General features: G+C 29.8%; 2 protein-coding genes across 2 annotated transcripts; both read right to left on the bottom strand.

Moving 5' to 3' along the window:
- Positions 1 to 1,609: 1,609 nt before the first annotated feature.
- On the bottom strand, positions 1,610 to 2,532 carry LOC111888089 (enoyl-CoA delta isomerase 2, peroxisomal). Its single transcript, XM_023884196.3, has one exon. It carries the CDS (start codon positions 2,467 to 2,469, stop codon positions 1,738 to 1,740), a length of 732 nt encoding a protein of 243 aa, XP_023739964.1. The 5' UTR covers positions 2,470 to 2,532; the 3' UTR covers positions 1,610 to 1,737.
- Positions 2,533 to 10,210: 7,678 nt separating this feature from the next.
- LOC111888099 (uncharacterized) lies at positions 10,211 to 12,512 on the bottom strand. The gene is made up of 5 exons (XM_023884209.3): positions 12,299 to 12,512; positions 11,632 to 11,746; positions 11,132 to 11,221; positions 10,958 to 11,056; positions 10,211 to 10,537 (listed from the first exon to the last, which is right to left on the bottom strand). The coding sequence occupies exons 1-5, from the start codon at positions 12,364 to 12,366 to the stop codon at positions 10,436 to 10,438; spliced, it is 474 nt and encodes a 157-aa protein (XP_023739977.1). The 5' UTR covers positions 12,367 to 12,512; the 3' UTR covers positions 10,211 to 10,435.
- Positions 12,513 to 13,938: the final 1,426 nt, after the last annotated feature.

Raw genomic sequence — 13,938 nt, 5'->3', positions numbered from 1 at the left:
ATATATATATATATATATATATATACACACACACACACACACACTTAGGTTATTCTATTTTAACTAATTATTATGCGGATATTATATGCTATGAGAATTACTAAGATAATAAGTTGTTTAGCAATGCGAATACGTTTAATCTTACATAACTATTGTCATTAACACATATTATCACTAATTAAATCGTCTATAAGGTTATTATACACTTATTATTATTATTCTCATTTCTGTTAGAATGTTTGTCAGAATGTTTATTGGATCGTATTCTGTCAGAATAAAAATGAGTGAAAAACGATGTGTAGGAACAAAAATAAATAATAATTATCGAGAATGCATGAACATGACGATATTTTTGTAAGGTTGAACATATTTGCATTGCTAAACAACTTATTCTCTTAGTAATTCTCATAGGATACGATATCCGCACAATAATTAGTTAGAATACTTGAATATATATATATATATATATATATATATATATATATATATATATATATATATATATATATATATATATCTCCAGAATCTTGTACGAATCCATATTTTCCCACAAACCATTCTTAAAATGTAAACTATTTTGTGTGATATTTTTTTTTCAAAAAAAAATTGACATAAAGCACCAAACTGGTACTATAAGTCAAAGATTTCAGTTTGTTTAATTGGATAAGTTGACACGACACGAAACCAAAATTAGAATTGGTAAAGTTGTGGTTCAAACCTTAAAACAAGAAATGATCCGTTTATTTGCAGCTTTTTTTAAATCTTTTAGGTAAACTAAGAATGCTTAAAACCAAAACCAAATGTAAATTATTATTTTTTGGATAGGATCGTTTTATAATGTGAAAGCCGTTAATTAATTGCATATTCGATAATAAGGATGTAAGTTGTTCCGGATCCAGACTAACTGAAAACTAGTTAAAGAGTGAATGGGAAACCGAGAACTGAACCGAATACCACTAACTGCTTTCAGTTCGGTTGTAGTAGGAAATTTGTTATCTAAGAAGGTATTCGGTAGCAAAACCGACCCGAACATGACTGAAACCGAAAAAACAGAAAACCAAAATTGATGGATTCGGGAACCAAGAACCGGTTTTCTGCTAAAAAGTTCATCTATAATCCATAACCTCACTCCCACACTTCCCCTTCAAAGTGACTTTATCATCTAATTCTTTAAACTTATTGTGAATTTTGATCATTTGCTTCCCAAACTACTACTCATTCTCATTTTTTCACTTTTTTTTTTCTACCTCGATCCTACCATTCCAATATATTTAGTTTTTCAATCTAATACAACACGATATATTTACAACGCCAAAACCCTAACAGAAAATAAACATTAATACGAAACATGATAATTAAACGGGTCTCAATTAAAGTCAAATTATTTCAACCCGCATGGAGACAACACATTTGTGACCTCTACTCCTTAAGGCCATGAACATGACTACTAATATTACCCATATATTGCATGATCTACCTAACAAGTGAGAAGATATGATCATTCATAGGATATATGCAAGTGCTCTCACAATGAGTTTCTCCAAAAAGGATAATGAAAATATGAAATATTATCATCTTCATCTCTAACCACTTGCAAACAAAAAAAAAAGGATTAAAACGCGATATACTTTTATTAGAAGATTATACAGTTACATCCCTTCAAGTATCCACCAACAACAGAAATAACCTTACAAAAATAAAAATAACAATTCCACCCTTCTATTTCCACCCCCAAACTTAAAGCCGAGCTTTTACGAGATCCCGGCTAACCAAGCTGAGCACGCCACACAGCTCCGGGTACAACGACTTCCGTATCTCGGCGTAAACCTCGCCGTCCCACTTCCTCTTAGTCAACTCCTCCGCCATATGCACACCAGCCTCCACCGCCTTCTCCCCGTTATCATACGCCGAATCAATTAAACCCTTTGCCACCGCTTCCTCCGCCTTGACCCTCACCCCACGCAACAATACATCCCGCCGGACATCCGGCCTCGCAACCTTCGATTTCATCAACGCCGTGAAATACCCAGGTAAAGTCATCCCTATATCGACCTCACTCATGTACAAAATCCCCCGATCGCGACGCATCAAGACGTAGTCGTGGCTCATCGCGAGCATCAGCCCTGCAGCGGCGGCGTGGCCAGTGACGACGGCGATTGTTGGCATAGGGAGGGAGATGAAGTCGGCGACTACATCCTTGAAGAGTTCCACCATGTGACGGAGGAGGTTAACTGCTTCCGAAGGAGATCCTCCTGAGGCGGATTTGGCCCAGGCGAGATCGAAACCGTTGGAGAAGAATTTACCTTCGGCGACGGTGATAAGGGCGGTGCCGCGAGTGGATTGAGACTTGGCTTCGGAAAGAGCGGATCGGATGGAGGCGATGAGAGTAGGGTTCAGACGATGTTCATCGCCGCCGTCGCCGGTTAAAGTGAGGATGAAGATGTTGCCTCTCTTATCTAGAGTGTACATATCGCCGGCCGGAATTTAGATCTGTTGTTTTTTTTTTTTTTTTTGCACCCGGTTCAATGGTGATAGTGTATATGAATTTCATTTATATCCCTACAAATTTTCAAAATTACTTGTATATCCTTACAAATTTTAAAATTACGTCATTCTAAAACTATCTCTAAATATTATTAAAAAAGAACCCTTAATTCACCAATGAAACAATCAAGACCCTTGATTGCATTTTAATCTTATGTTTTCCACCATTAGATTAGATTGCTGACATCATCATTTTCAAATAAAATTCAAACATAATTACATTTAATTATAGAATTTTTAATAAATTATAGAATTTTTAAATTCAATAATTACATTATCAAGAGTAAATTACACGAATGGTCCCTGTGGTTTGGGATAATTTGCGCGTTTGGTCTCTAACTTATTTTTTTAACTTGGAAGGTTCCTACTATTTGTTTTAGTTACGCGCTTGGTCCCTACTATTTGTTTTTATTACGCGTTTGGTCTCTATCTTACCTAAAAAAACTATTATTTAAATAGAGAAAAATATTGGGGGTATGTAAGGTAAGGTGAGAGGGTGGGGTTGGAGGTGTGTTTATTTAAATAAATTAATAAATCAAGGGCAAAATAGTCTTTTTAGGTAAGATGGGGACCTAACGCGTAACAAAAACAAACAGTAGGGACCTTCCGAGTTAAAAAAATAAGTTAGGGACCAAACGTGCAAATTACCATAAACCATAGGGACCATTCGTGTAATTTACTCCATTATCAATTACAACATATAAGATGAATAAGTTTATCTAATTAATATTATTCCTTCTACTTATATACGATATATTAGTTTCTTTAATTAATATTGTTCCTAATTAACTCCCTTATTTATAGTTTATGGCTTCAAAATTCAAACTCGTTTAGTTTTTATTTATTTTTTTTTTTTGAAAAAACTCATTAAATAAGCATATCAATAATTTGGTAATTAACCTATAAAATCTAATCTAATCCTATTAAATTAGCAAAATAATTAAGAGTCAAAAATAAAGTCAATATTATTTATAATTTATCTCCCGGTTTATCCCACGTAAAATAAATCAATTTGAGATAATGGTTTTGAATTTAAAACTCATTAATTAAGCAAGTCAATTAATTTGAATTTTTTATTCAAGATAAATGATATCATTTTTTTCCAGATGAATAACCGAAAATCTCCAAGATAATATTTTAGGATCCCATTTTTTGGAAGATAATGATTTCCTTATTGAAAAACAACCTATATATACGATTACATTGAAGTTGTTCTTCTTACGATTTTGGATTGAGTCGTATGATTTACAGTGTTTTTCTTCAACGGTCTTATTATATAATTCTTTTTTCTAGGTTCTTTCTTTACCCTGTTCTCCTTCTTCTTCTACAATTTCTTGTATTTACTTTGCTCTTATTACTTGTTATTACTGTATTCCTGTTGAGAGGTCATGGAAAAAATTAATCAATCTACTTTAAGTATATTAGTTTCATTCATTTAGTTATAGAAACAAAATCATATCCTTTATATTATTTTATAAATATGCTGACCTATGTTTGTTAAGAGAAAGTCATAAAAGTCGTTTTAACGTATGATGACAAAACTCGTGGAACGGACCAAAAGCAAGATGAAGAAGTTTTTTATTGTTACACTTCAACTTGCATGAACAAATACATATATCTTGTTCGAAGTTTTTTAATATTTCTTTTATACATATTGTTATGCTCTTTAGTTAAAAATTTTTAATTTTATATTATTGTATTTGTTTATATCAATGGCTTTAGTTTCAAAATCGACATTCAAGTACAAGACTTTACCGGTGTGGTGTCACTTACGTTATTTTATCGTGACACAAATAAACTTCTGGAAAAAATCGCACAAGAGTTGCTTCAAAAATTTAATGAGGTTATCGATATTAACTTCATTTATATAAAACTTTTTTTTATACCTTTTGTCTATCTATTGTTATAACCATTTTTTTTTTAATTTTTAGGAGGGTAATATGGAGATTTATCCATTTGCTTTGAATGCATTTTTCGATAAAAAGTTGGTGTTCAAATTCAAATTTCACATTATAATTTAAAGAACAAAGTTGATGGTTATGCAATCTCAAACTTCACTGTTGATAATACAATCATTGTTGAATTGGAAAAAAAAATTTAACATCGAACAGGAAACATTCTTTTACAAAGAATACTAAAAACATTACCCTTATTAAATTTGGTTTTTTTATATTTCAGTTGACCAACTAACATATTTCTATGTACTACAAATGTAGGCGCCAAATCCGATTCGTTTAATATTTTATTGGCAGAAGTCGGATCTCAAGACACATTAAATTAGAAGGTTTTAAATATAATATAACTAAATCTAATATTTTATAAACATTAAAATATTATTAACTTTTAGATTGACATATGAATTTATTTTTTCTACATTTAGGATGTTGTTTTGTTTACTGGTGATAACCCTACACCTGCTTCGAATCTTGATAAAAACACTGCAACAAGTCCACTAACTAAGTGGACATCCTTTAAAAAAATATATGGATATGAAGAATTAAAACTCAACCAGTAAGATGTTCACGATGTTGATAATCTGACAACCATGTCCTCAAACAAACAACCATCAACATCAATGACTAATGATACTTCTAAAGAAGGCAAGTCAAAACTGTCAACTCCAAAGCAAGATAAATAATATATGATTTTTATGATTTTCTTTGAGTAGTTGAGTGATTTCAATATTATTCATTTCATATGTTGTTTACATACTATTTGGTTTTGGGGTTTATTTTTGATGACTTTATTTCATACTATTCGTTTTTTGGTTAGAATTTTGATCAGTTAAATACATTTTGGGTTTTATGAAATGTTGAATTATTCATCTATTTTCCTTTTTGGTTTAAAATCAGATGAGTTTAGAAATTAATCATATTTTATTCTATTATTTCGTTTAAATGTGAATATATCAACATTGTTACAATGTTATTCATTACAACCTCAATATAAATATTAGAAACTACCACTTTTTAGGAAATTATAAACTTCTATAAATATTTTAACCATTATAAAACAATTATTTATATTTCTTGTGAAACTATTTATAAATTTATTAATAAATTTACCATTGAAATATTATTATTTACAGATGTTAATGATATCATACAATTTTATAGACTTTTGATTGTGTTTCACTTATACATTTTCCACCCTTAGATCAAATTGTTTATGTCATATTGACCAATGTTTGGTCAAACACGTTGTCCATTAATGTTTCCGCTCAAACCTTCACCAATTTCCTCTATTTCCTTTATCCCTAAAATAAAATTCAAAATTCAAAATTCAAATCCTCTCCAAATTTAAAGCCGTAATTTATGCACTGGTCATCCTATATGTTTGCAAATCAACATGATATATCTTCATAATTATTCTATTTCTTTCTCAGTATAGATCGATGGTACCAAAATTCATCAAGGGAAAAATAGTCATCTTGAATTTAAATCTTATTAATATAGTAAATACCTCAAGTTTTGAAAGTAATAATCGGTTTGATACATGTTAAATTACAATTGCTCAATTTCCAACTATCTAACTCAATAATTATATGTATTTATTCTTAAACTTAGCATTTTTTATACTGTTATTGATTATATTTACTATATTTAACTTTAAATTGCAGAGAATTTTACTTGAAAGTGATGAGCATTAGTTGATGTTTGTATTGAAGCTTAAGGATGATGCAAAACTCTAAATACCTTAGTGGATAAATCCTACATACTTAATAATTGAGTATTTCGAAAAAAATATTTTCCATTAACTTTGATAACAAATTTGTTGAATTAAGCATATTTTTATGCTTATAAATTTGTTTTCTCTACTCACTTGTACTTATCATCTTGAAGATGAGAAAACATTAACCATGACTATATTGAAAATTGCCGAAAAGATCATATTGGTCATACCTTTCTGACATGATCTTCAAATGTTCTTTGCTCAATTCTTTGTTTTTTTTATTTATATCGTTTTTGTGTATTTGATTTATTTCTTCAAGAAACTCGGTTTTCTACTAATGTTGATAAAAAATTATTGAATTAAGCATACTTTTATGAGTATTAATCTGTCAATTTTCTATTAATAAATCAAGTGTAAATGAGTTTGAACAATTGTTAAATTTCATATTCTATAATGTAATTAATGCACTAGTTAATCAAATAATAATACATGTCCAAGTGGTTGGGTACCTCCACGACAATAAGCAAACATGCAAATTATAAGCAATTTCACAATATTTTTTTTTACTAGCTTTAAATTAACAATTACTTCTTTCACTCGCTTAAGATTATTGATTACTCATATAGGTTTGTAATAAAACAAAATTTTGATAAATTGAAAAAAAATTTCAACAAAACCTAATTGGTTATATATAAATTTAGGCTTCTTTTTGTGTTGTCATGTTTGTTGATTTGGCTGTGTAGGATTCATTTGAAGTTCTATTTCTCTATAATAATGTTAATGTTCACATTCAAGTAAAAACAATCACAATTGGTAAGTATTCCAAATGATTTTTCACTTACATTAATCAAAATTGTTACTTTAAATGGTGCGTTCTCATAGAAGTCATACCGGTTGTCAATATACATATCTTCTAACGGTGTATAAAAGAATCCTAGCGGCTCTATGAATAATTTTGTTGCGTTTTAAATAAAGGATCACTCTATTAACATTCGTTCTCTAAAGTTCTTTCTCTTATTTTTTATATACATGCGTGTCACAACAATAAGGAAAAAAGAGGTGTTAGTAACCATTAAAGATGAAAATTTAAGATATAATTTAAGAATATTATATAAAGTATAAATTGTGGATTTGTGATATTTATTTCTATGAAAAATATGTTGTTTGATTGCTAGGTTATATATCTGAGTTTTTTTTTTTTTTTTTTGTAATTTGATTTTGACAAGTTTGAACTAAATTTAGAAATTGAAGCATGTAGGAAATATATGTGCTAACGATTTTGAATTTGTATTGCCCTCTAGAAACCAGTTGTAGCCTCATAGATCGTTCCTTCATATCTTGGTAAGTCTTAGCATTTCCCCAAATTTGGCTACAAGAAGTCATGGATGCACTTCTTGAATCAATCATCTAAACTGAATTTCATTTGTTAGTTGGATGCAGTGACCTAAATGCAAGATTTGTGAAAATTCATTATTATTTATTAGTGTTAACCTTTGATAAATTATGAAACTAATATTATATTTTTGTTCATAACATGTTTTTTTTTCTTGTAATTTTTTCTTTGATCAGAAGATATGTATATGCGATTAGGTGTAACTTGAAAAATCATATTTTAATTCTTATAAGGAAAATATACTTTATAAGTTTACCAAATTAAAATATCTGAATTTGATGTTTATAGTTATGACGATGCACTTAAACTGCAATGTTTACCGAATTTGTTTGCAGAATTTAATGTTGCTGATACATATAACAACTTATTGTTGCTTTTGGTTTTACAGGACCAATATAAAAAGAGTCATATGAGCCTCCATGGAGGTTGGTACACCGGACAAAGTCAATTCATAAAGTTACTATACAACATGTTTTAATTAAGAAGTCGCATCATGTTGTGATAAAACAAAGATCATGTGGATCATTTATGTTAAAAATTATTGTATTAAAAAACCAAATTGCTCTAATATAAATATTAAATATTTTTTATTCAATAAGTTTGATTCAAAAAGTCTAAAAATGAATCTAACTAACATGTTTTATTAAAATTTCACCTAAGACAATGTCACTTATTAATGTAATATGTATTTAATTTATGTTTCCCGCGTTTAACACGGGTCATAATCTAGTAAATTCATATACTCGTATTTTAATTAATATTAAATCAATTTAATACTAAAAAACTTATTTAAAAAATCAAAATACCATATGATATTATTAAAATATCCTTATATCTCTTTTTTAAACTAGTAATCATCTGAAAGAAGATCCTAATTGTTCTTCTCTTACAAAATTTGTCGGACTAGTTCTTGAAAAAAAAATTTCTATCCGCACACATATTATTTCGATGGTGTACAAACCTATTACACTAAACCCCACCAAAAAAATCTTAAAAGAACAATAAAAGCAAACACTTAATTTATATTATAAAATAAATAAATTGTGTGTAAGTTCAAACAAAATAACATTTTACAGGAATGAGGTAGACGGAGAGATTAATTAGATTTAGGGGTGTTTGGCTTAGCCAAAAGATCTTTTTGAAAAAGTTAAAAGTCAGGTTTTCCTGACTTTTCCAAAAAGTTGATTTTCCTTTTCTGTAAAATACAAAAGTAGCTTTTAGAAGTCTTTTGCCAAATATCTTTTGCTTATGATCTTTTTCTAAAAGGACTTTTGACCATTTAGAATAAAATAAAATAAAGGAAGCAATTCAGCAAAAATATGTAGGGATTGACAGTTTGAAAATCACATGCATTACCCCAAACCCAAGAAGAAACTATATTTTCAAATAAATAGAATGAAGAACTCAAATTCGATAACAATGGAACACTTACGAAGTTTTCCGATGTCGGCGATGTTTACTTCATGGGTCGAGTGGTTAATATTTTAAAAAGATTTGGAAATGATAGTTTGGTAATATCATATAATATTTTGATTTTTAGATAATATTTTTAATATTAAATTAATTTAATCCTAATTAAAATATGAGTTTGGATATAGATATAGTTTTTATAGTTTTAGATGGACATATATGTTGTTATAAATTTTGTAAGGATATTAATATAATATTGAAAGCTTGTAAGGACATGAATGAAATTTACTCTACCAAATTTGGGAATATATTATTTTTGTAATTTCTTTATTAAAATTTAAACGAGGTGAAAACCATGTAGTTTTGTTTGATACTTTGTAATGGTGATACCTTAAATTTTTTTGGTATATATGTCTCTAGAGGCTGTCGTCAAAAGTAGAACTAATTAAATACTTAAATTCAATTTCGTCATTTTAGTTATTTATCCATATGAGTCATTTTTGTCAATTAAATTTTATTAACTTTATTTTCATACCAAAAAGTCATTTGATTTGATCTCGTGATTTTAGTTACCCATATGAATTGTTTTTGTCAATTAAATTTTATTAAAATTATTTTCATACCAAGTCCTTTCATTTGATCAAAAGGACCCATTGATCATATACTTGGGGTTTCACATTTATTTAATAAAATTATTATTCTTATTCTAATTATTATAGAATTTTTGTAATCAAATTCTACAAGTAATTATAGATAGCCCAATAAAATCATACAGAAAAACATAACTATTTTATAAAAGAATGCCAAGAAACTCGAGTAACAAACTATTACATCAAACTTATTGTTTGTGTTCATCATAACCCTTTTAACTAACTGTTACAGGTCATAGTCATTTCCTTTTCCAAAAAAAATAAACAAAAAAACATTCATACCAAATGAAAATCACTCTAAGAAAATCAAAAATTTTTTTTTTTTTCATTATATTATAATGCTCCATTCCATTCATTTTTTGATAACTGCATACCAACCCTTAATCCCTTATCTTAGACATTAGACTAGACAACAACATACTTTTTTAGCAATGTCAAAAACAGATTTGATTGCAAATAAAAGTAGCATATCAAGGTTTTACATCAACTAAAACCACAATCACTTGTAAAAAACTTAAAAGAATCAAAAACCAAAAAAAAATCCATCTAAAGAATACCTTTCCCACATTAAGAAAAATATCCAATTAACGTTTGGCAATAAATAAAATTGAAATTACATCGAACAAAAGAGAATTACAACGAAAATCATCGAACCAAAAACGTTCTAGAAAGGCTTACACAACATGAGCTTCAAAAAATCCGAACCTTGGAAGCACATTCTAGAAACAAAAAATAATAAGAGTACCAAATCATTTTGTCCATTAATCTAAATTGTCTTTGTTTTTATAGGCTTCTTCTTTATTAACTTCCTTGGAAGCACTGTTTTCATTCCAAGAAAAAACAAAAGTGCCCCTAGTAATGCAAGACTCTGCCAAAAAAAAAAAAAAAGCAAAATCAATATAACTTTATTGTTACACAGAACACAATACAACAGACAGTGTTTGACATGCATTGGACTGATACGATGTCAATGGAACAAAAAGTACTATTTTTTGTCTCACCCAAAACGGAGACGATATTTCCACTTATGTTTTTGATTCATCTACTAAAAAAAATGTTTTGACTTTTATACCCCTTATCGTGTTTCTCTCTCTTCAATTAAAACAAGGGGTATTAAAGTCAAAACACATTTATTTTAAGTGGATGAATCAAAAACATAACTGAAAATATCACAATTCACATCCCCATCCAAAAAGGTAAGAGAGTAATTTGCTCTTCATTTCTTGTTTGCACAAAAGACGAAAATGCCCTTTCTCATCAAAGAAAATGATATATAAATTAAAGAAACCTGAACGAATTCTGGAAGAAGAACGTGGAATTTTGGATCATCGGTTTCATAGTCGTAGAAGTCATGTAGCAATGGAGTCATAAATAAGATGTAATACATCTGCAAAATGCAAATGAAGAAAAAGATTTAACAAAGAAAAATTAATAAAAATAATTAATTATATTTATTTATTACCAGCAAATAGGCACCAGTCCTGCTGCCAAATACAAATAGAATCCCACCAACTCCTTTAAGAGCCATTGAAGCCAAAACCACATGCTTAACCTGTATCAATATATATCTTCAAATTTTTAATCAACTTATTTAATTTTTCACACAATCATTTATTTGTGTATTATAGTATTTTACATTCATTTAATTCTTTCTATAACTACATTGTCCTTTCAACTTTTCAAGGCTTTGTGTCTTAAATTTTTTACCCTATGAAAGCATCATACTTTCAAAAAGAAATCTTATGTAGCAATATTGAAAAATCTACTAAGAACTTGTATCAACTACACTTGTTTTGAATTTGGATGAAATTGCTATAACTTGATAGATTTTTCAAACATCATTATTTATAAGCAAACAAATAGGAAAATGGAAACATCACCTAAGTGGGGTGTTTATTTAGCATTTTCTTTAATTTGGTTTACGACTTTAAGTTAATCGATGATAAGCAATTAGAGTCTCACATCAATTTTTGGCACTCCATTTCCAATTTTGGAGGCTAGAAATCTCTGAATAGAAGCAACTTTTGGAGCTAGTTCCTCTGCAGCAGGTCCACCATGGTCGCCAAAATCATTAAACCTGTTCAAAAACAGGTACACAAATTAAAGAGATTTGAATAAAACAGAGAGCATTCAAAAGCATTTAAGGAACGGAACTATCTTAAACAATTTCAGTTTCTAAAATGATCTATACTCTATCCCTTCAGAAGCGTTTTATAATCATGAAAAGTTAGAAAGGGTAATGAAGAATTTGAAGGTATTAGTGTTCTTAACGAAGCAGCCGATGAGCAGTTTATGCACCTGGATCGCCCCTTTCATGGCGATTAAACACGAAATCAAACGTCGGAAATCATTCATTCATATATCAAAATAACAGCCAGACGATACAAGCAATGGTTTTTACGAAAAGGGGTAACGAATCCTAAATAACAGGAAACGATAACATTCACAAAAACGAATTAGATTTGTGTTTGTATTTGCAAAATTAACATGAAATTCGCAAAACTTCGTCGGTAATCATGGTGATGGCGGATCCAACAACGCATAGTTTGGTACATTATGATGGTAGCAAGCGATTGGATCAGATTAAGAATGAAAAAGGTTGATGTAGATCTAAAGAGAGATTACGTACATTTGCCAAGCGGAGAGGATGAATAGAGAGGCAAAGAGGAGCCTTCCGAGGAAGGAAAAGAAACCCATTATCGTGTTTGAGTTTTTGAATCTGTAGTTGTGTTTGTGTATGGGTGCCTCAGGGAAAATCTGGGAGGCTGCTGCTGCTTGCTCGGAACCCGATGAAAGAGAAGAAATCAAAGTGGTTGGGTTCTTTCAGAGTTGCGAGGAGCCTATTTATGACACTGGTTTGATCTAATTGGAATTTGGAACTCTAAAAATGATTTTTTTACAGAAATACCCCTCCCTCCACCATTTTTCATATGATTTCTTTAGCCAAAATAATAATAATAATAATAATCTTGTAGTCGACTTAAAATTGTTCGCCATTCAATAGATGAATGCTGCATAATTCGTTAAATAATGAACCATTGTAAATTAAAATTGTGTTTGGAACGATGATAGAGTTTGATGGAAAGAGAATTAACACTATTTATCTAAAGTATTTATTGAGTGTCACCCAATTTTGATCTTCTTTCATACTTCACAAGCACATGTGTGAAAAGTGTGGAAATTATGTTATCGTTAAACGAATAGTGTTAACCTAATCACTGTTGTAATAGACCTAAATGTGTAATAAAAATATGGTTTTGTTGTTTATAGGGTTTTAAACTATGAAATACATCCAAAATATCAATCAAGTCTAGGATTGATATAAATCTCTAATAAACGAACAGTTTCAGTATACATAAAGAATGAGTTAATACATACGATTGAAAAAAATATATGTATTAGACATTATTATGGGGTATCAATAGGCTCGCCACCTAGTCCATTAAAATATGAAAATTTGAACATAAAGAATGTTGAAAACGAAGTCCATATGCAAAAAATACGACTATTTTAAAATATGAACAACCAGGTAATAGTTCACCGCCTGATAGATGTCAAAACTCGACTTCAGATACAAAGGGGGCATCTTAGGAAATGAATTTTTATTCCATGTCACTTTTCTCATGAGTCTCATTCAGTTTAGGAAATTACCATGTTCTTAACTTTTTATGCCCGAAAATACCTCGAGTTGTTAAGGATAGGGTTGAACGGCTAAGGTTCGCCTTCTTCCTTAAGTAATCTCCGTACGATCTATATCGAAAAGTTAGTTATAAATTACGAATCAGGTTTTGATGTGGTATTTGATTCAAGAGCTAACTTTTCTGTCACGTGTCATATCGACCATTTTACGAAGTGAAAGTTCATGACTATAAACGGATAATGTCTGAAAAATACTTTCAAACGCTTCGTTAAGATAGCTACGCTATTTCTTTGCGAATGGAAATCGAACCGTTTTCTTAGAGAAACGTTTAGTATTTGATTTTATTAACGAATATGTCGCCTCTCAAATTTTCACGAAATCATGTCGCCAGAACTGGATAAGGTTGAAAGCTAGGTTGATTTTGGACCGATGCCATTTACTATGAATAGAGGAGAGCCCCTCCATAAAATCCTCACACCTCTCTCTCTCTCTCTCCTTAAATTGGTTTTTTTTTCTCTCTCTCTCTCTCTCTCTCTCAGGTTTCGATCACTAGTGTTGTGATATGTCTTCGAGCCTAACATCGTCTGTTGTGGTTTTGCCTGAGTTAAGCCTGAGAACACAAAAAAGAA

Source organism: Lactuca sativa, chromosome 3 (genome assembly GCF_002870075.4).
Source record: "Lactuca sativa cultivar Salinas chromosome 3, Lsat_Salinas_v11, whole genome shotgun sequence".
Classification (NCBI taxonomy): domain Eukaryota; kingdom Viridiplantae; phylum Streptophyta; class Magnoliopsida; order Asterales; family Asteraceae; genus Lactuca; species Lactuca sativa.
Note: the sequence above shows the minus strand (reverse complement) of the source record. Positions and strands in the feature narration are given on the sequence as shown.

Coding starts and splice junctions, on each gene's coding strand:
- LOC111888089 (XM_023884196.3), bottom strand. CDS start 2,469: ATGTACACTCTAGATAAGAGAGGCAACATCTTCATCCTCACTTTAACC.
- LOC111888099 (XM_023884209.3), bottom strand. CDS start 12,366: ATGGGTTTCTTTTCCTTCCTCGGAAGGCTCCTCTTTGCCTCTCTATTC. Junction 11,747..12,298: donor ATCCTCTCCGCTTGGCAAAT/GTACGTAATCTC, acceptor GTTTTTGAACAG/GTTTAATGATTTTGGCGACC. Junction 10,538..10,957: donor TTCTTCCAGAATTCGTTCAG/GTTTCTTTAATT, acceptor TTTTTTTGGCAG/AGTCTTGCATTACTAGGGGC.